A 21,612-nucleotide genomic window follows, 5' to 3' on the forward strand; every position below is an offset into this window, starting at 1 on the left:
GTGTTCTATAATTACTCTGTAAAAAGCTGAATGGTGGATCGCTTTGTAAAAGTATCTATCTAAACATGATTATGTAAAAATGCTATTAATATGTGATTCCAAATAAAAAATAAAATAAAAGGAAAAATGAAAAACACAGAAAGAAGGAAAACAGAAGGGAAGACACACTTCTTCCCTCCAAAATGTCAGTGGTTTCCAGTTTTCTGCAAGTGGAGAGTTTCACACCAAATTCAGATGTGCACCAATTGGCTAAAAATCCCTGACAGGTGAAAAAACTGATGGTGGACTTATAGTCTTACCTTTCTAGATTACTATTGTTTCTAAACTATTTAGCAATGAGATTTAGCCTTTTAAAATATTAGAGCACTGTGGGAAATTGATAATGACATAATGATTATTCATTTCACCTGTTGTAGTTGGAGCCATTTGGTCAGAGCAAAATTGAGGAATGCCATGGAAAGTAAAGTTACCCTGAAAAATAACAACAGTATTAAAGTCAGTCAGCAAATGATGCAGGTTGATTGAATTACATTCAGAATGCCATCATGATTTTATTATTCAGAAGACCAGATATTACATTTCACTTCATGAAGTCAAGGTAACTCATCACTATAGACTACTTTCCCCTTGACCTTAGCCATGGTTCAACCAATGTCATCTGATATTCTTACTGTCCTAATCCATGTAAAACCCAAGACATCAGTTGTTAAAATGTGGAATGTATTTAGATGTGCTTTCAACCACTGGTGTCAGTGTTTTCGTGTAATGTTTGAAATAGAGTTGCAGTGATACGAAACAAAGTTGTATCGTATCATATTGTGTCACATAGTAACTTACCATACCGTACAGTATCATATTGTATTGTTTTGTGAACCTATTGGAACATTTCATATTGTATCATATCATATTGTATTTTGTAAACATATCATAATGTTTCATATTGTATCGTATCGTATCATATCATATATCGTATTTTTGCATCGTATTGTAATGCATTATGTCATATCGTATTGTATTGTAATGTATCATATTATATTACATATAGTATTATTTTGTATCATATTGTATCATATCGCATTGCATCATATCGTATAGTGTCGTAAGATACACAGATATTGTGTTAAAAAAACAGAAGTTTCCATCCTGTTTAGTGAATAACATTCTATAAAGATAGGATGGTTTACCGTCATCACCCATAACCTCCTTAATTAGACATTATCACACCAAAAGACCACACATTCAGACTGAGTCAAAGCCAGCAGAGTTCTCTGTCCTTGGACAACCACATGTGTGCTTTGTGGATTAAAGTCAACACTGATCTTCCACTCAAATGGTTGCTTCACAGCTGACTGGTTTTTCATTCTTTCTGACTTGACAATGATTGGGCTCTGTATAACGTACAAAAAGATTTTCCATCAACATGTCTGCACTGAGGTAGTACAGCTGGAAATTAAGTCCATATCTTATACCCCAAGGTTATACCAAGGTGTTCATAATGCAGGATGACACTCACACCCTATCTCCTTTCTAGGTTCCAGGGCATTGAACAACACTGAATTGCCAAGAGGGGGGGGATATGGATAGAAAGATAGGCCAAAGGGAGCTCTATCGGATTGACACTTTAGACACACTTCAGCCTATGGGCCTCAGTGAGGATTTTGATATGGGTGTTATGCTGTAATCCAGGATGTTGTCTTTTTCTTTTTCCTCTCTCGTGTAGAATTTGGGGTCTGTGGTTCATGATAGCCCTCACCTGATACCTTTCCATAGTTCTGTGTTCTGTTTGTGAGATGCTTGTCTTTTCTTATAGATTTGGGGGTTCTTTTACTTATGAAGGCTTTTACCTGATTCCACTCAAAGCCCATTTACCATGTGATGATATATTATATATGTTGGTATTACTGTTCGGTGCTTCCTGATTGTATATGTTCTTTCTATTCACTGAGCCCCCCCCCCACACTTTTGTTTTATTTTTTATTTTACCCCAATTGTACCTGGCCAATTACCCCACTCTTCCGAGCCATCCCGGTCACTGCTCCACCCCTTCTGCTGATCCAGGGAGGGCTGCAGACCACCACATGCCTCCTCTGAAACATGTGGCGTTGCAAGTCGCTTCTTTTCACCTGATTGAGGAGTTTCGCCAGGGGGACGTAGCACGTGGGAGGATCATGCTATTCCCCCCAGCCCCCCCCCCCAAAACAGGCGCCCCGACCGACCAGAGGAGGTGCTAGTGCAGCGACCAGGACACATACCCACATCCGGCTTCCCACCCACAGACATGGCCAATTGTGTCTGTAGGTACACCCGACCAAGATGGAGGTAACATGGGGAGTCAACGGATGGTAGTCAACGGAATAGACCACTACACTACCCGGACACCTCCCACCTCTTTTTTTATATTCTATAATGAATATGGCTTCCATTTGTATGCCTCACAGTACTCCATTTAGTGCTAAAAACTACAATTCCCAAGAGGTGGGGTTTGCACCACCAGGGTGTGCACAGGTGTACTGCACACTGCCGGTGACTAGAGTGGGATTGGTTATTTTTACCTGCCTGTCCATTATTGAATCAAATTTGCCCTGACGAAGGTCTGACAGACCGAAAGCTTAAATGAAGTGATAATTGCATGATAAGAGATCTAAGAGTGTGGAAATCTTTTCTATCACTTTATACTAAGGTGTTCAAAATGCCACTTCAAGTCATCATCACATCAAATTCCACAATGTTTCCCATCACCACAGTTCCTGTCCCCCCCCCCCCACCCCATTAGATTGCTCTGTACACCACTTTAGTTTGGCACAATCTGATCTGCATCACTATGCATGCCTGGTGTAAGTTTTTGTACATATCTGTGCATGTTCTTCTTACTTTGTAAATCAAATGATATTGATAGCCAACAATGCACTGTACATTCAAGCACCATTCATATTATTCTCTTGTTCTGACTATGAATTTCCCTGGTAATCACATCTTTGTACTTTGTGCAGCTGTTACTACCAGGTGTTTCTTCATTACGTTACAATCTTTATCATTCTCACTTGCTCAACCAGCCCCACAAAAGCCCTTTGTGGGGGCATTGAATCCAGCTTATCCTGTACACTTGGGATCTGAAATGAGATAAACATAAATTCAGATTAAGTTAGTGCTCATTGTCCCAAGGCAGTTTTTCTTGCTAACTGAGTTAAAGAAATCCAGACTGTAGTGACCAAAGCATGCTTTAGTGTGGCTGATTTAGGATCATCCTTTAGCTTGCCATGAAACACTTCTAACTGTGACTTGTTCTTCTCAACGTATTGTATGCCTGCTGTATATTGGGTACAAATTGCTTGGCAAATTAACACCTTTAGCACCAAATTAAAAAGCGGTACTGGTTACGTATTTTTTTCTTTTCTTTTCCTTTTTTGCAAAAACGATACAACAGACCCAAACATACAGAAGAGTAGGGGTCTGATTTAGTGAGCTACTCAATAAGTCATGACAAATTGTGCACAGTCCTTTTGTATGTGACTGTATAAGAATAATTGTGAAAATGACAATGGGTGCAAACAACCTTACTTAATTGTCTGGAGTGCTTTCAGTCACGGAAAGCTTGAAAAATGAAATTTGGCCTACTGGAATTCAAAGGGTTGCTGTTATTTGTTGGATGTAATGATTTTGAATATAAACACGTCAGTGCTGTAGGAACTTCACAAAGAGCAAAATAAATCCCATTTTCAGTCAAAATTCTCTGGTTCTGCAGATATGTCACCTCCAAACATATGTGACATATGTCTGGTTCTCTCAGAATATATTATCTTATATGTGCAAATCCCCTCACTTATGACAAATGGCCTTTGCACGCTCATTAGAAATGTCCAAATGTAACTATTTAATTGGAGAAATTTAAAAGCCAGTACCTGTGTTTTACTCATTTGGTAGATGCACTCATCTTAATATGTCAGTTTGTGTATTTTTTATTTTTTTTATTTTTTTGCATTCCTTTATACATACTCAAGCTTTCAGTGGACCGAGAGGGGAGCCTTCATAAAATAACACTATATGGTTTTCACATGGTGTCCTTACTAAGTGAAAACATGCTTTCTGACCCAAGATGAATTTAAACCGAATTAGACTCAAATCAAATCAAATACTTGGTTATAATCAGCATCAGTCTCCAGGTGAGTGGGGTCAGGAGCATCACAGCCCTTGCAGTTCTCCAGGTCACTCTGCAGCTGGTTCAGCGCTACCTGTAGGATCTTGTGTCTGCTCTGCATGTATGATCTAGTTGTCTCTAGGATCTGCAGGTTTTCATTGCTACCTGTCGCATCTGATGGACAACAGAGAAATGGAGATACCCACACGTATGGTATGACCCCAAAAGTGTCACATTGTCACCACAGGTATGTTGTTGGGACACGTGTTTTTATCCCCAATTAGAAAGATGGATGTGTTGAAAATAGCACATTGTTTTTACTTGAATAAATAAATTGCGAAAACCGTAGAATTGTTTTGCTATGTTTCGTTGGATTGATTATCAGATATCAATGTCTACTGGGTGAAAACCCATTCTCTTTGTGTTGGTCATCTGGGTTATATTTTAAGAAAGACCCCATCAGATAAGGATAATGACACGTAAAACACACCAGGCAGAAAGCAGAAGGCACAGCACAAGTTTGCAGCCAATAAACGGTACCAAAATCATCTGAAACTGGTTTCCATGAGAAAATTACCGTGTTGAAGGTTTTCAATAAACCACATTACACAACAATGAGCCATCCACACCTTACATACCTTTTAATGCAGAGGACAAAACCACGAGCACTCCCTGCACATCGTTGTTGAAAGACCTGACTATTATGTCACCGATGCTGCCATCGGCCTCTGCAAATACAGAACAACCCATCTTATGCACGCCATCTCAAAGTGACAGTCAAAACAAATCACAAGCAGCTACATACGTAATACCTCGTATGCCCTTTGAAATTTCTGATTTGGGAATGCCATACTGTTCCATGATGGATTTCACTTCCTGCAAAGAAAGAAAAAAAATACCAAAGGGTTCATATTTAGAAATAAAGAGAAGTAACCTCAGACCAATTTTCACTGTAAAATATAGTGAAGCTTTTAATTATGCCAAGTAATGATAAATTGCTGTTTTCTATTGAGGCTTACAACCAATAAAAGCATAATGTCCACTGGGGAAATTCAATACCTCAAGTGTGATAAAGAGGAACATAAAAAATACAGCAACATAATTAAGGAATTTAATTTGCACTGACTCACCATCAAATTCATAAATGCTGACACATGTATTAATAAGAACTTATATTCTAGGGTAACACTTCTTGTGCACGCTTTTTTTTTTACTTTAATAAAAATCCAAGGATGCTCGTTAGCATGTTGAGGATATTGTTGACTAGTCTGTAAAAGTTACTGAATGTGTCTTTATGCATGCTCAATAATCCAGGTAAGAACATCAAAGAAAGTTGAATCGGGTCATCTGGATACACCGTTTATTGAGAGAAACGTTTCATCACTCACCTAAGTGACCTTTTCATTCTAAACTGACTGCAGGTATCCCCACCCTTATAAACAATACAGTTGCATAACGACCAAAACCAATGAACAGTTTCATATGCAAATATGGGTGTGATCATTAACTAGAGTTTCAGTGGCCATGTGTACTATTCACAGAGGATTTGGGAATGTTTGCAATCACAGCATTGTAAGATGTTGACAGATGTACTTCTACCTCCCCCCCCCCCCCCGGTTCAGTGATGGTCGTTCCCTCTTCACATAGATGGCCTCTTTGACTCCCTGTTCAAACCAGCATTCCTCCCTATCAAGGATGTGCACATCCTCATCCTTGAAAGAGTGGCCACCAGCCTGTAGATGGGTGTAGACTCTGAAGTCCTGGCCTGACGTGTTAGCTCTTCTGTGTTGTGCCATTCTCTTGGCCAGTGTCTGTTTAGTTTCCCCAATGTATAAGTCACGGCTGAGTACACTGTCGCCATCTTACAATGCTATGATTGCAAACATTCCCAAATCCTCTGTGAATAGTACACATGGCCACTGAAACTCTATTTAATGGCCACGCTCATATTTGCATATGAAACTGATGGTTGGTTTCATATGACAAAAAAACAAAAACAAAACCTGATCGTTGGTGCGGCAGGGTGGCGCAGTGGTTAGCGCAGTCGCCGCACAGCAAGAAGGCCCTGGGTTTGAGCCCCAGGTGGTCCAACTTTGGGAGTCATCCTGGGTCGTGAGTTTGCATGTTCTCCCCATGTCTGCGTGGGTTTCCTCTGGGTGCTCCAGTTTCCTCCCACAGTCCAAAGACGTGCAGGTCAGTTGAATCGGCCGTACTAAAATTTGCCCCTAGGTGTGTGTGTGTGTGTGTGTGTGTGTGTGTGTGTGTGTGTGTGTGTGTGTGTGTGTGTGTGTGTGTGTGTGTGTGTGTGTGTGTGCGTGTGTGTTGGACTGGCGGCCTGTACATGGTGTCTCCTCGCCTGCTGCCAACTGACTACTGGAATAGGCTCCAGCTTCCCCCGATTAGCATAAGTGGCTTGGATAATGGATGGATGGACTGATCGTTGGTTTTGGTCGTTATGCAACTGTATTGTTTAGAAGTGTGGGGATACCTGCAGTAAGTTTAAAATGAAAAGGTCACTTAGGCGAGTGGTGAAACGTTTCTCTCAATAAGCATTGTATCTAGATGAACTGATTCAACTTTATTTGGTTACTGACTGTGGTTTCAGACCTTTGGGATGGAATAGAGCGTCTTCTCCATGATCCCGATATTGGTGTGGATATGATGCAGACTGGGGCGCATGTTGGCGTGCGTTTCATCGTTGGTTTTGAAAGCCAGAATCACACCTATCCTACAACCACATAAACATAAACAACAAATGGCTGTCAGCGTCTCAGAGGACACACAGAGAAAGATAGAGACAAAGCGGGCGAAGACTTCTGTAATGGAGGCAATGTACTTCATATTTTAGTCCCCATTCATGAGTGAAGATTATTTCTATTTGGAAAGCTTATTCGCCGTTCATACAGAAGAAGGACAGGTAGTTGGTAACCGCCCTGCTGTCATTCATCTTAGCAGCTAAAAAAAAAAAAAAGTTGTTGGCTCACAAAATAGTAACAAAGGATGCAATGACCTTTCTGTCTAAAGTATTAAGTAATGACCTCCCAGTGAATCTTCTGATGGGGGGCAAAACAGAAGAGAAAGTGAACCAGAGAGATAGAAGGAGAGACAGATGGCAAGAGAGCGAGAGAGAGAAAGAAAGTACTAAAAGCTAGCAATGTGCAAAGAGAAGGAAAGAAAGAAAGACATTTGTTGCCACAACCTGTACAAATATAAGTTCATTGCCATGCATATATATATATATATATATATATATATATATATATATATATATATATATATATATATACACTACCGTTCAAAAGTTTGGGATCACCCAAACAATTTTGTGTTTTCCATGAAAAGTCACACTTATTCACCACCATATGTTGTGAAATGAATAGAAAATAGAGTCAAGACATTGACAAGGTTAGAAATAATGATTTGTATTTGAAATAAGATTTTTTTTACATCAAACTTTGCTTTCGTCAAAGAATCCTCCATTTGCAGCAATTACAGCATTGCAGACCTTTGGCATTCTAGCTGTTAATTTGTTGAGGTAATCTGGAGAAATTGCACCCCACGCTTCCAGAAGCAGCTCCCACAAGTTGGATTGGTTGGATGGGCACTTCTTTGAGCAGATTGAGTTTCTGGAGCATCACATTTGTGGGGTCAATTAAACGCTCAAAATGGCCAGAAAAAGAGAACTTTCATCTGAAACTCAACAGTCTATTCTTGTTCTTAGAAATGAAGGCTATTCCATGCGAGAAATTGCTAAGAAATTGAAGATTTCCTACACCGGTGTGTACTACTCCCTTCAGAGGACAGCACAAACAGGCTCTAACCAGAGTAGAAAAAGAAGTGGGAGGCCGCGTTGCACAACTGAGCAAGAAGATAAGTACATTAGAGTCTCTAGTTTGAGAAACAGACGCCTCACAGGTCCCCAACTGGCATCTTCATTAAATAGTACCTGTTAGAGCCTGTTTGTGCTGTCCTCTGAAGGGAGTAGTACACACCGGTGTAGGAAATCTTCAATTTCTTAGCAATTTCTCGCATGGAATAGCCTTCATTTCTAAGAACAAGAATAGACTGTCGAGTTTCAGATGAAAGTTCTCTTTTTCTGGCCATTTTGAGCGTTTAATTGACCCCACAAATGTGATGCTCCAGAAACTCAATCTGCTCAAAGAAGTGCCCATCCAACCAATCCAACTTGTGGGAGCTGCTTCTGGAAGCGTGGGGTGCAATTTCTCCAGATTACCTCAACAAATTAACAGCTAGAATGCCAAAGGTCTGCAATGCTGTAATTGCTGCAAATGGAGGATTCTTTGACGAAAGCAAAGTTTGATGTAAAAAAAATCTTATTTCAAATACAAATCATTATTTCTAACCTTGTCAATGTCTTGACTCTATTTTCTATTCATTTCACAACATATGGTGGTGAATAAGTGTGACTTTTCATGGAAAACACGAAATTGTTTGGGTGATCCCAAACTTTTGAACGGTAGTGTATATATTTATAAAATCCAGTTAGTCGAGTAAATGTTCTATGAGACAGTGCAAGCCTGTTTCATACTATAAGCAATCATCAGCTGTCAATGAAACTACACCGGGAAGGACATACCATCTATTGCGTTATCATGCACATCACGTGCACGTTTTCTAATGGGGGAAGAGATGTGCAACATACAAAAATCTCAAAAACACGTGATCGCTAATGGAGTTGTGATTCAAATTTCAAAAACACGTGATCGCACGTTTATATATATATATATATATATATATATATATATATATATATACACTCACCGGCCACTTTATTAGGCACACCTGTCCAACTGCTCGTTAACGCAAATTTCTAATCAGCCAATCACATGGCAGCAACTCAATGCATTTAGGCATGTAGACATGGTCAAGACGATATGCTGCAGTTCAAACCGAGCATCAGAATGGGGAAGAAAGGTGATTTAAGTGACTTTGAACGTGGCATGGTTGTTGGTGCCAGACGGGCTGGTCTGAGTATTTCAGAAACTGCTGATCTACTGGGATTTTCACGCACAACCATCTCTAGGGTTTACAGAGAATGGTCCGAAAAAGAGAAAATATCCAGTGAGCGGCAGTTCTGTGGGCGAAAATGACTTGTTGATGCCAGAGGTCAGAGGAGAATGGCCAGACTGGTTCGAGCTGATAGAAAGGCAACAGTAACTCAAATAACCACTCATTACAACCGAGATATGCAGAAGAGCATCTCTGAACGCACAACACATCGAACCTTGAGGCAGATGGGCTACAGCAGCAGAAGACCACACCGGGTGCCACTCCTGTCAGCTAAGAACAGGAAACTGAGGCTACAATTCGCACAGGCTCACCAAATTTGGACAATAGAAGATTGGAAAAACGTTGCCTGGTCTGATGAGTCTCGATTTCTGCTGCGACATTCGGATGGTAGGGTCAGAATTTGGCGTCAACAATATGAAAGCATGGATCCATCCTGCCTTGTATCAACGGTTCAGGCTGGTGGTGGTGGTGTAATGGTGTGGGGGATATTTTCTTGGCACACTTTGGGCCCCTTAGTACCAATTGAGCATCGTGTCAACGCCACAGCCTACCTGAGTATTGTTGCTGACCATGTCCATCCCTTTATGACCACAGTGTTCCCATCTTCTGATGGCTACTTCCAGCAGGATAACGCGCCATGTCATAAAGCTCGAATCATCTCAGACTGGTTTCTTGAACATGACAATGAGTTCACTGTACTCAAATGGCCTCCACAGTCACCAGATCTCAATCCAATAGAGCACCTTTGGGATGTGGTGGACCGGGAGATTCGCATTATGGATGTGTAGCCGACAAATCTGCAGCAACTGCGTGATGCTATCATGTCAACATGGACCAAACTCTCTGAGGAATGTTTCCAGTACCTTGTTGAATCTATGCCACGAAGGATTAAGGCAATTCTGAAGGCAAAAGGGGGTCCAACCCGGTGCTAGCAAGGTGTACCTATAAAGTGGCCAGTGAGTGTATATATATGTGTGTGTGTGAGTGTGTGTGTGTGTTTGTGTACACATATACACTCACTGGCCACTTTATTAGGTACACCTTGCTAGTACCGGGTTGGACCCGCTTTTGCCTTCAGAACTGCCTTAATCCTTCGTGGCATAGATTCAACAAGGTACTGGAAACATTCCTCAGAGAGTTTGGTCCATATTGACATGATAGCATCACGCAGTTGCTGCAGATTTGTCGGCTGCACATCCATGATGCGAATCTCCCAGTCCACCACATCCCAAAGGTGCTCTATTGGATTGAGAGCTGGTGACTGTGGAGGCCATTTGAGTACAGTGAACTCATTGTCATGTTCAAGAAACCAGTCTGAGATGATTCGAGCTTTATGACATGGCGCGTTATCCTGCTGGAAGTAGCCATCAGAAGATGGGAACACTGTGGTCATAAAGGGATGGACATGGTCAGCAACAATACTCAGGTCGGCTGTGGCGTCGACACGATGCTCAATTGGTACTAAGGGGCCAAAAGTGTGCCAAGAAAATATCCCCCACACCATTACACCACCACCACCAGCCTGAACCGTTGATACAAGGCAGGATGGATCCATGCTTTCATGTTGTTGACGCCAAATTCTGACCCTACCATCCGAATGTCGCAGCAGAAATCGAGACTCATCAGACCAGGCAACGTTTTTCCAATCTTCTACTGTCCAATTTTGGTGAGCCTGTGCGAATTGTAGCCTCAGTTTCCTGTTCTTAGCCGACAGGAGTGGCACCCGGTGTGGTCTTCTGCTGCTGTAGCCCATCTGCCTCAAGGTTCGACGTGTTGTGCGTTCAGAGATGCTCTTCTGCATACCTCGGTTGTAATGAGTGGTTATTTGAGTTACTGTTGCCTTTCTGTCAGCTCGAACCAGTCTGGCCATTCTCCTCTGACCTCTGGCATCAACAAGGCATTTTCGCCCACAGAACTGCCGCTCACTGGATATTTTCTCTTTTTCGGACCATTCTCTGTAAACCCTAGAGATGGTTGTGCGTGAAAATCCCAGTAGATCAGCAGTTTCTGAAATACTCAGACCAGCCCGTCTGGCACCAACAACCATGCCACGTTCAAAGTCACTTAAATCACCTTTCTTCCCCATTCTGATGCTCGGTTTGAACTGCAGCAGATCGTCTTGACCATGTCTACATGCCTAAATGCATTGGGTTGCTGCCATGTGATTGGCTGATTAGAAATTTGCGTTAACGAGCAGTTGGACAGGTGTGCCTAATAAAGTGGCCGGTGAGTGTATATGCACACACACACACACACATATATTTATTTGCATATACATATATAAATACATCTTTTACATCTTTCTTTCTTTCTTTCTTTCTGTCTTTCTTTCTCATGCCATGTGCATTTGTTTGTGGAATGTGATTGTGTGAGTGTAAGGATGTATTTATATGTATATGTATATGTGTATATATACATATTTAAATATATACATACATCCTTACACTCACACAATCACATTCCACAAACAATTGCACATGGCATGAGAAAGAAAGACAGAAAGAAAGAAAGAAAGAAAGAGAAACAAATGAAAAAATAAATAAATAAGACAAACTGAGTTACAGGAGTAGAAGGGAGGTGAGAATGAAGCATCCTGACACAGCGATGTCCTTGTAGTATTGGGAGGCTGATGTGGACTGGCTGTTCATGTCTGCCTGTTTTCTGTGGAAATGCTGCCAGGCCAGGACTCCGCCAGCCACTGGTATGAGCGTCAAGTACAGAATGGCCAGGATCAAGCACACCAGATACCCCGCTTCGTATCGCACAAGCTACCAACACAAAACACAGATTTTGAACAATGCATACATTTGTATCCTATCATTCCCTCAATTTTCCCACTTCTTTTGGCGTGACCCTCCAGCCTGAGGTCTTTCCCTGCAAAGTCTGCAAACTCCATCTCACTGGACAAAACAGATCACTTGCTGGGAAAAGTTGCACATGAAAATGAATGTAAGTAGACTGGTTAACACTGTATGTACGCTTTCAGTTACTTGAGTTAAATGATGTAACTTCCCCCTTTTTTTATTTTCACACCAACTGTTTGTTGGTGTGCAACATATTGATAAGTTGGGCTGCCGGTCAGAAAAAAAGTTTAAAATTTTTATGAATAAAACTTCTGATATGGTAAGCAAGCAAACTATAATTCACGATTGGATTGCCTGCTCCTTTACACTTATTAGTATTATGCACAAAAACTAACAGACAACTCATTAGGTGCTATTCAATACGAAAGTAATAGCATAACATTTCTTATTACTCCATAAGAGAAATATACTACCTGGCCAAAACAAACATCCCCCCTTTGCTGCTAAAACAGCTTCTACTCTTCTGGGAAGGTTTTCCATTAGATTTGATGGGATGGGATGAGATGGGAACATGGCTGCAGGGATTAGCTCCCATTCAGCCACAAGAGCATCATCAGTGAGGTTGGGCACTGATGTTGAGGAGGTCTGGTTCACAGTCAGTGTTCACATTCATACCAACGGTATTGGATGGGGTTGAGGTCAGGACTCTGTAAAGGCCAGTCAAGTTCTTCCACACCAAACCCGGCGACCAAACCATGTCTTTATGGACCTTGCTTTGTGCACGGGGGTATTGTCATGCTGAAACAGGAAAGGGCCTTCGCTAACCTGTTGCCAAAAAGTTGGAAGCACAAAATTCTCTAGAATGTCACTATATAATGTAGCATTAAGACTTCTCTTCACTGGAACTAAGGGGCCAAACCCAAACCATGAAAAACAGCCCGAGACCATTATTCCTCCTCCACCAAACTTTACAGTTGGCACAATGCATTCAGGCAGGTAGCGTTCCCCTCATTCTCCAAACCCAGACTGGTCCATCAGACGGCCAGATATTGAAAAGTGATTCATCACTCCAGAGAGTGTGTTTCCACTGCTCCAGACTCCAATGGCAGTGTGTTTTACACCACTCCAGTCCACGCTTTGCATTGCACATGGTGATCTTGGGCTTGTGTGTGACTGCTCAGCCATGGAACCCCATTTCATGAAGCTCCAGATGAACAGTTATTGTGCTGATGTTGCCTCCAGAGGCAGTTTGGGACTTGGTAGTTAGTGTTGAACCAAGGACAGATGATTTTTATATGGTTCAGCACTTAGTGGTCCCGTTCTACGGTCTTGTGTTACCTACCGCTTCTTGACTGAGCTGTTGTTGCTCTGAGACGTTTCCACCTCACAATAACAGACCTACAGTGGATCGGGGTAGATCTAGCAGGGCAGAACTGTGACCAACTGACATGTTGGAAAGGTGGCATCCTATGACAGACAGTTGAAAGTCACTGAGTTCTTCAGTACGACCCATTCTACTGCCAATGTTTTTCTATAGAGGCTGCATAGCTGTATGCTTGATTTATGCATCTAGCAGCAATGGGTGTGGCTGAAATAACCTAATCCAGTCATTAGATGATGTGTCCACATACATTTGGCTATGTAGTGTGTATGTTAATCTGTTGAATCAATTCGATGCTAAACTACAATACAATACAAAAAATTATATGCTATTATTTCTACAGAAGTCAGGCCAAATTAATAACTTGTGTGTGGTAAATAACTATATGAATGGCTGAATTCACCCACTGCAACAGTGTCAGTTCAAACAGCAAGAGAAATAATTACTAAACTGTGTGTCTGAATGCATATAAGATATTTATTGAAATTACTACCTCTGACTTCATCTGCTGTGGGGTTTTTTTTAACTTCAGTCATTTTTACCGAAATGGGAAAAAAGTGTTTTACCTGCATCAGCTCATAACGGAGAATTTGATTTCCGTAATAAAATCGAAGTTTAGTGAAAAAAACAATCCCGAGTAACGAATGTGCGGATGAAACAACAACAACCTACAGTGCTGGGACGTTCTTCAAATCTAATTTACAATTTAGAATTTCATTTAGCAGATGCTTTCATCCAAAGCGACGTACATCTGATACAACACAAGCAGGGATGGCTGGTATAAATGGACTAACAGGGCTAAGCCCTCCCCTCCCTATCTTTTACAATAAAGATGAGAAAATTATTGTTAAAAAAACCTTAGAACAGATCATTTTACATTTTGGTGGAACCTAAGAGCAGCAACAGCACTAAAAGTCACAAGAAAAAAACAAAATGCATCTAAATGGGCTAATTTTTTACGGCCCAAACACAATTGCATCAGCTTCCACTCATCCTCGTGTTACATGACTGACAGGTGTCTTGTCACGCCCCCTTGATTTGCTGATCATTTGGGCTACATTCAATCAGCCCACAGACTTTTGACCAATGACAGCACAGACAGTACATACAGGGAAACGCTACTTGTGTGAATGGAAAGGGAAAAAAACGAGCGACTGTGGCAGTGGCAGCTGCAGGCATTAGCATGAATGAGGTGCATTATTTACTTTCTCATCTATTTTCTTAAATTTCTTTGGAGGAAAAATTGGAAGCGAGGAGACTGTGGACACATCGTCCAAATGATGTTCAAATAACACAAAAGGACAAACGACAAAATTGTAAGTTTTGTGTTACTTGGTTTCAACGAAAGGAGTGGCTAACGGCAAACATAGCTAAGAATTCACTTTTCTGTTTCCCATGCTTGCTTTTTGTGGGAGACACGGTTTGGACCCAACAATGAGTTGTGGATTTAAAACATTTATCTGACAAAATTAAGAAACATGAATGTAGCACAAGTCACTTTGGAAATAGCGTAAAGATGACAATGCTGGGTAAAGTTAACGTCGCCTGTCAACTTGATGAGGGCCACCACATTTCTATACAGATACACGATGAGCTGGTAAAGAAAAACAGGCATTCGTTATCACAGATTATGGACTGTGTTAAATTGTGTGGGGCACGTGAGCTAGCTCTGCGGGGGTCCGACGAATCTCCGACTTCGCTCCAGCGGGGCGTTTCTGGACCACATTGACCAGTTCTTTTTTTTGGATAGTTAGTTAGCCGATCGCCTGTCAAACACACAGGTTACCAAGTACACGTCTAAGACGAGCCAAAACTAGTTGCTCGATTGTATGTGAGCTGTTTATGGACAAAAATTGGCTGATGAAATATCGCAGGCACCATTTGTGGCTGTGCTAGCTGATGAGACAACTGATGTGGCCTGTGAGTGATTGTGCTTAGGGAACAATCTGAGAACAATCTTCAGAGCACTTTTTCTGAAACATTGAAATTAACACAAATAGCCATCACAACCCCCATGACATCTGCAGAGTCAGAGAGGTGTTTCAGTACACTTAAAAGGATCAAATCATTCCTCCGAAGTACTATGGGACAGGAGAGGCTGAACGCCCTGGCTATGCTGTCTACTGAGCAGGACTTCATCCAAAAATCACCGGACTTCAATGACCAGAAAGGTCGTCGATGTGAGCTTCTCTTCAAATAAGGTAGGCCCAAGCATATAGACCTCTTAAAAGACCATCAGACACGTTTAGCTTTCCTGTCCACATATTGCTCGTCTCTCTTCTATAATGACCGTTATTTTTGCTGTGCTTACCAAATTGTTTTATTCGGGACATGTTTGACACAATTTGTTGCAAAACAGTTGTGATAAAAACAGTTGCAGCATTTATTGGCAGTCGTTTAAGTTGGGACACGTTTTGTTGTGCGTCCTAAAGTGAGCCCTTTTCTGACATTGTAGGCTACATGATTCTGCATTCTGTTCTATCATGTAGCATATCATTCCATCATTCTTGCATCTGTTGTTCTTGTTAAAAATGGCATGTGCTAATGTGTACGGAGAAAAATAGTCAAATGGTGCGTGTGTGCGTGTGTGTGTGTGTGTGTGTGTGTGAGAAAGAGTTTTTTGGCATCAGGCCATTCTTATAGCGGAGCGGATATGTAACATTTTTTACTCAAAGCGTGCACATCTGGACAAAAACATGAAAATGGGTGCATGAGGATTTTAGAGTATGCTGATTTCAAAAATAGCGGGAACCACGACGTCACTCCAACGGTTCCCGCCGAAAATTAAAAATTCAAGATGGCCACCATAAAACATGTTTTTGCCAATAAATAAGCCATAAATGATCACTTTGTTATTATCCGGTGTATAGAGGTCTGTGCTTGTATCAGCAAAAGGGTTGCCAAGTTCCTCACTAACAGTTATGACACTCTTGACTTGAGACAGAAAAGACTTCTGTACACTAGGGATGTGATCATGACGGCGTTCTGTGTCCCCCCTCTTCACTGAACGTTTGTCATCATACTCCAGTAATTATCTAGCTGTATCCGGACCTGCCACCATCCACCTCCTCAGAGCCGCTTCGTTTTCGGTGATACCTATGGCACCTCCATCTCCCTTCACCATTGCATTCAGCTGTTCATGAACTTGATCATGTGCCATCCCTGAGAACTTGTGTTGTTTTTTGCGTCACAAAGTTTCCGTTGGAGGAACTCAGCACATGTGGTAGGACAGTTGACCTCAAGAGCAAGTAAGTCTATCACATGAACTGTCATCCAGCGAGAGCATAGAGATACTTCTTTATAGTGTTGTTGTAGAGCACAAGGTGTATAGTGTCATTGCTCTAACTTGGTATCTCGGGTGTTATGTTGCTGTTGCTGCAGTATGAACTATGGATGGGTTTACAATATTTGTTAGCCCGCCCACCCACCCAATATCACCACCAGCCATCACTGAACACAAGCAAGGATCTAGTCAGGAGACAACAATGCAAATAAGTGCCAAAAACTAGGTTCAAGTCCGATAGGACATAGGTGTCAACAGGCAGTGCACAAAAGCAGTGCACAAAGGCAATGCATAGGGTGCATAGAAGCGTTTTAAAAAAAAATTTTTTTTAATACCATCAGGTGTGAAGGTGTTTGAGAAAGAGCTGGGTATTTATCTTCTTCTTAAAGATGGAGAGGGACTCAGTGGATCAAATGGAGTTTGGTAACTCATTCCCCCACCGGGGAACTACAGAAGAGAAGAGTCTGGCTAGTGACTTAGGGCCGCGTTGTGGCGGAAGTGCCAGGCACCTTTCATTGGCAGAGTGTAGTGAACGAGACTGAATGTAGACCTGAATGAGGAAGTTCAGGTAGGTGGGAGCTGTCTTAGTTGCTGTTTTGTTTTGTTTTGTGAATTTGATGGGGGGGGGGGGTTCATCCCTTTCAGGAAGATAACCAAAAAGTCTGTTACTGGTCAGGTATCAGCCAGTTTTTGTGAATGTACAGTTGTAATATGAATTAGGACACTGTGTAATCCTTTGCTATAGCACTGGTTGCGTGAGAAGCAATGCCGTGGAGCGACAGTGGTGTGAAGCCAGAGCTGAGCCAAAGAAATGATAAAATTGTCAGGAATTCCTCACATGGCCGCCCTCATGTCAGCCATTAAAAAAAAAACAAAAAAACACAACACCACCCCCTGAAAAACCAGTCAAACAGCTCATACCTGACTCACATGAAAAAAAGACAGTATGAAGGTGAACATAGAAAATTATCATCGGATTGGTAAAATGGTGATATGTATGGATTTGCTTAAACTTTAGTTACAGATCTATATATAGTCATTGGTGAATGTATATTAATAATCAGATAAGTATAAGTAATATACAATTTGCATGTGGCGCCATAGTTTTGCACATGGGAGCTATCTGTGCAATGTGCCATACCTCGGTGATGTCTTGCTGCTCATTCTTCAAGGCCTTGGAGACTATAGCTGAAATAGAAAACAGAACACATCACCAATGTTTTTGAATTATTGCGTTGTTTATAGAGCATAACGTCTCTCTTGGATGGAAGGACTGTATAAGTAAGTGAGATAATTCTCAATAAGACGTGAGAGATTAGAAGTAAAAACTGAGCCGAACACAGAACAACATGAATGAGCAGGGTAACTTTAGAAAACACCTTGTTTGACGAGTTAACACGAGTCTTTTAAAATAATCTTTTTTTTAAAAAAGCCACTTCATTTTTGTCATTGTATGGTTACAATGCATTTGTTTTCTGCATTTAACCCATCTTATTGTATAGGAGCAGTGAGCAGCTGCAGCGCCCGGGGACCAACTCCAGTTCTTCTTTCCATTGCCTTGGTCAGGGACACAGACAGGAGTATTAACGCTAACATGCATGTCTTTTTGATGGTGGGAGGAAACCGGAGCACCCGGAGGAAACCCACACAGACACGGGTAGAGCATGCAAACTCCACACAGAAGGGTCCTGGGACAGCCTGGTGTTCGAACCCAGGACCTTCTTGCTGTGAGGCAACAGTGCTAACCACTGGGCTACTGTGCCGCCCCATGTGATTAGGCTGTGTCATATTCAACCATTACATTATCCTTTGTGTTTTCCTTCTGTCTAACGGTAACCCCACTATTCCTACCGACTGGACTGCTCATTACACAGAAATAACCAAGTAACAGATGTAACTGAGCTATGATAAGCTGTAATCTATGAGTAATATATGATTAAAATAGTCTTTTCTCTGTATAGTTTGCTTCATGCCTATGATGTGCTGTTAAATATAATTGACATTAAACTCTGTACAGGATAAATTCACAAATCACATTACACCAAACACGAGTATTTTGAATTCTTGGTGTCACATGAATAAATAGTAATTACCAGTTAAACTTGAGAATATGGCAAATATTGAATGTCCAGCTGGGTAATCTAACCATAGTAAAGATAGTACAACATTCAATGTTCGTCTTATGTTATACATTATATATTATACTATATAAGAAAACTAGAGACGTAGAAAAGCACCTATTTTACTCATATATTACTAAGTAATTACCACTCATCGTGGTCCAGTTACATTCATTTTACTCATAAGTTACTCAATTATGTCTGTGCAATGAATGACCTAAGTAAAAAAAAAAAACACTTGAAGAGGAATGGATAAGCTATGATCATATGTAAAACAAAGCAATTATGTAGGTGAATGTCCAAAGTACTTATTTCACACAAACTCAACTTGAAAAGTAAAAAAAAACAACAAAAACAGCCATTTACTTTCACCTGCCTTCAGGGAAAGGATTTGGCTGCACTGCCTCAAGAAAGGCACGGGCAAAGTTGTACAGGGGCCCCAGCCCGGCGTCCGGCCCCACCACCCGCTGAGCTGGAGGCCGGGCAACGTAGATGAAGGTGTCATTGCTGTCGGTGAGGCAGAGCTGCGTAGCATCCGAGACAGCGAGGACGAACACAGAGACCCAGAGCAAGCTGGTGAGTGGCAGTCTCATTATGGACACAGGCAAGAAGAGGTCCCACCGACAGCCCTGGAAATACCATCGCACAACAATGACTTTGAATACAATCAGCAACTCACTGATGTTAGTTGTGATTATGCACGAAGTAAATGGAACATAATTGGGATCTGAAAACGGTGTTGAAAGAGAGATCTAATCCAGCGCCTACACAGTCATTTATAATGCAGTGGGTTGTAATCTATGAAGACTCATAAGCACCATACATTAACACTTTGGTCTGAGTATTATTCATCTAATGTGTATAGTTCAGTCCATTTGCAATCAGTTCATTCTGTGAGCAGATATCCTACAGTCATCATAGTTAGACCATTACTTCAATTCACTAATGTCTCATAATCACCATCCCAGAGTCGTCATTTTGCTAATCACCCCACTAATGTAAGTAGCGTAAATAATCCCTGTGTGTTCTTCCTCAAAGTGAGATGTCAGGATGTTTTGGCCTAACATTTTCAGTGGTTGAGATGAAAAACTATCTGTGAACTGATGAAAAGTGCTTAAGGCGGATGTTTTTCAGAAAACCTTGTTTGCACATTCATCAACAAGTGTGCACAAAATTATCCTCCCAGCTGGTACAGCTCAATAAAAGCCGCATGCATCATTTCTCATTTGAACAGGAGACTGGTACCATTATTTATCTGCCATTACCACCGTAGGTTCTGATATTAATAGCAGCACATCTGTCATGATAAACTTTTGCCACATTCCTGTTTGTCATGAAAACCATCTATATATAGATCAATTAGAAATAATTTAACTATGGTTTACCTCTCGGTGAAATTGTCTGAAAGCTCCTCTATGGACTAGACACGTTCAGCTCCCTCCTTGACTGCGTCCAAAGCATTGTGGTACATATTTACTTACACGAGTTCTCAAAAGCATACCAGAGAGGGGTGTTGAAAACCAGTAATTCAAGCTGTTATCAGGCTTATTTAGTGGCATCAAAATGACTACGCATTTGTTTCTTCATACTCACTTATTCACCCTTTATCTTTTTATTCATGATCTTTATTCTCTTCCCCTGAAAAATGCTCTATAAATAAAACAGATCCTAATAATAACACTGATAATAATAGCAATAATAAGTCAATCAGGGCCACTTCCTGCTTAAGTTCTGGAAGTCATGCCACTGACCAGCAGAGATGAGTTGTAAGCATTTGTGTGTGCGTTAGAATCCACATGGAACATAATCCCAATTATGTTCCGTGTGGATCTAATCTACCATATCTGGATTTACCCTCGGCCGTATGGACTTAGAATGGAGGCTTGGCAGCCAATGTTCACTAAACTATATGTGATTATTCCGGAAGTGTCTCCTCAGTTCCTAAATTGAAATTACAGCTTAACAGAAGATAAAGAGAAGATACCCGGTCAGAAGAAACCTTACTTCCAATTTGACCTGCTTCCTCTTAACCTCACAGTTCTTTCAATCATCTTATTTTAATTTTGACATGAACCTCTGTGTCGCCTGTTATTGAACGTGTGGCTAAAAAAAGCCCTTGCATAGTTCCAACCCTGCCGACAATTTGTATAATTACCAGAATTATCAGCTTCCCTCTGTAGGCATTAAGTTGTTGAGTGTCACGCCCCGTCTGGATAGTTAACAAGTTATCTTTTGTTTCTCCCAGTGTTCTTTGTCTTATACTCCCTGTTTTATTTTGATACTCACCTCTTGTCTCGTTTCAGGTCCTTTACTTCCTGCCCTCACGTGTCTCCCTCCTGTGTGATCACCTGCCCTGCCCTAATGTGTTGCACCTGTGTCTCATTGTCTCCCCTCCTCCAGAGTATATAGTCTCAGTGTTTCCTTCCTTCTGTGCCAGTTCGCCTTGTTCCTTGTGACAGCGTTCCAGCATTCCCCCCCCCCCCCCTTGTGTGAGTTTCTTAAGCCCCATAGTTTCCTGACCTGTTTTTGCCTTTTTTGACCTCGCCTTTCGCCTGCCGGTCACCTGTGTACCGACCTCATTTTCATTAAAAGGACTGATTTTTGTGAACTGAGTGCGTTTTGAGTCCAAGCCTGTGGTTCAGTACTGACAGTTGAATACAACTGGGAAACCCATATTGTGCCCAGGGGCCTGTTCGGAAAGCAGATTTAACAAACTCTTGAGTTTAAATCTGAACTCTGGGTTGACTGAGCTGTCAAACTCAGAGTTGTCGGTTTCAGAACTGCTGATCTGAGTTATCTCAATCAACTCTATATTCACTCTGATTTAAGCAGGTGCATATGTGGACGAGTGATGTTGT

The 21,612-nt window shown here is 41.4% G+C and overlaps 1 protein-coding gene across 1 annotated transcript; it reads right to left on the reverse strand.

Annotated features, from left to right (window-relative positions):
• Positions 1 to 342: 342 nt before the first annotated feature.
• LOC130112478 (prominin-2-like) lies at positions 343 to 20,183 on the reverse strand. The gene is made up of 10 exons (XM_056279843.1): positions 20,140 to 20,183; positions 19,131 to 19,383; positions 17,776 to 17,822; positions 11,729 to 11,934; positions 6,743 to 6,863; positions 4,948 to 5,011; positions 4,774 to 4,863; positions 4,134 to 4,309; positions 3,042 to 3,110; positions 343 to 471 (listed from the first exon to the last, which is right to left on the reverse strand). Exons 2-10 carry the CDS (start codon positions 19,345 to 19,347, stop codon positions 343 to 345), a joined length of 1,119 nt encoding a protein of 372 aa, XP_056135818.1. The 5' UTR covers positions 19,348 to 19,383; positions 20,140 to 20,183.
• Between the last annotated feature and the right edge of the window lie 1,429 nt (positions 20,184 to 21,612).

This window comes from Lampris incognitus, chromosome 1, assembly GCF_029633865.1.
Source record: "Lampris incognitus isolate fLamInc1 chromosome 1, fLamInc1.hap2, whole genome shotgun sequence".
NCBI classification, from domain to species: domain Eukaryota; kingdom Metazoa; phylum Chordata; class Actinopteri; order Lampriformes; family Lampridae; genus Lampris; species Lampris incognitus.

What these genes read in the sequence shown, in the direction of transcription:
- LOC130112478 (XM_056279843.1), bottom strand. Translation starts at nt 19,347, where the DNA reads ATGAGACTGCCACTCACCAGCTTGCTCTGGGTCTCTGTGTTCGTCCTC. An exon ending in AGCAGCAAGACATCACCGAG is followed by an intron (nt 11,935 to 17,775) that starts GTATGGCACATT and finishes TTGTGTTGGTAG; the next exon opens with CTTGTGCGATACGAAGCGGG. An exon ending in TTGTGGGGCTGGTTGAGCAA is followed by an intron (nt 472 to 3,041) that starts GTGAGAATGATA and finishes GTTATTTTTCAG; the next exon opens with GGTAACTTTACTTTCCATGG.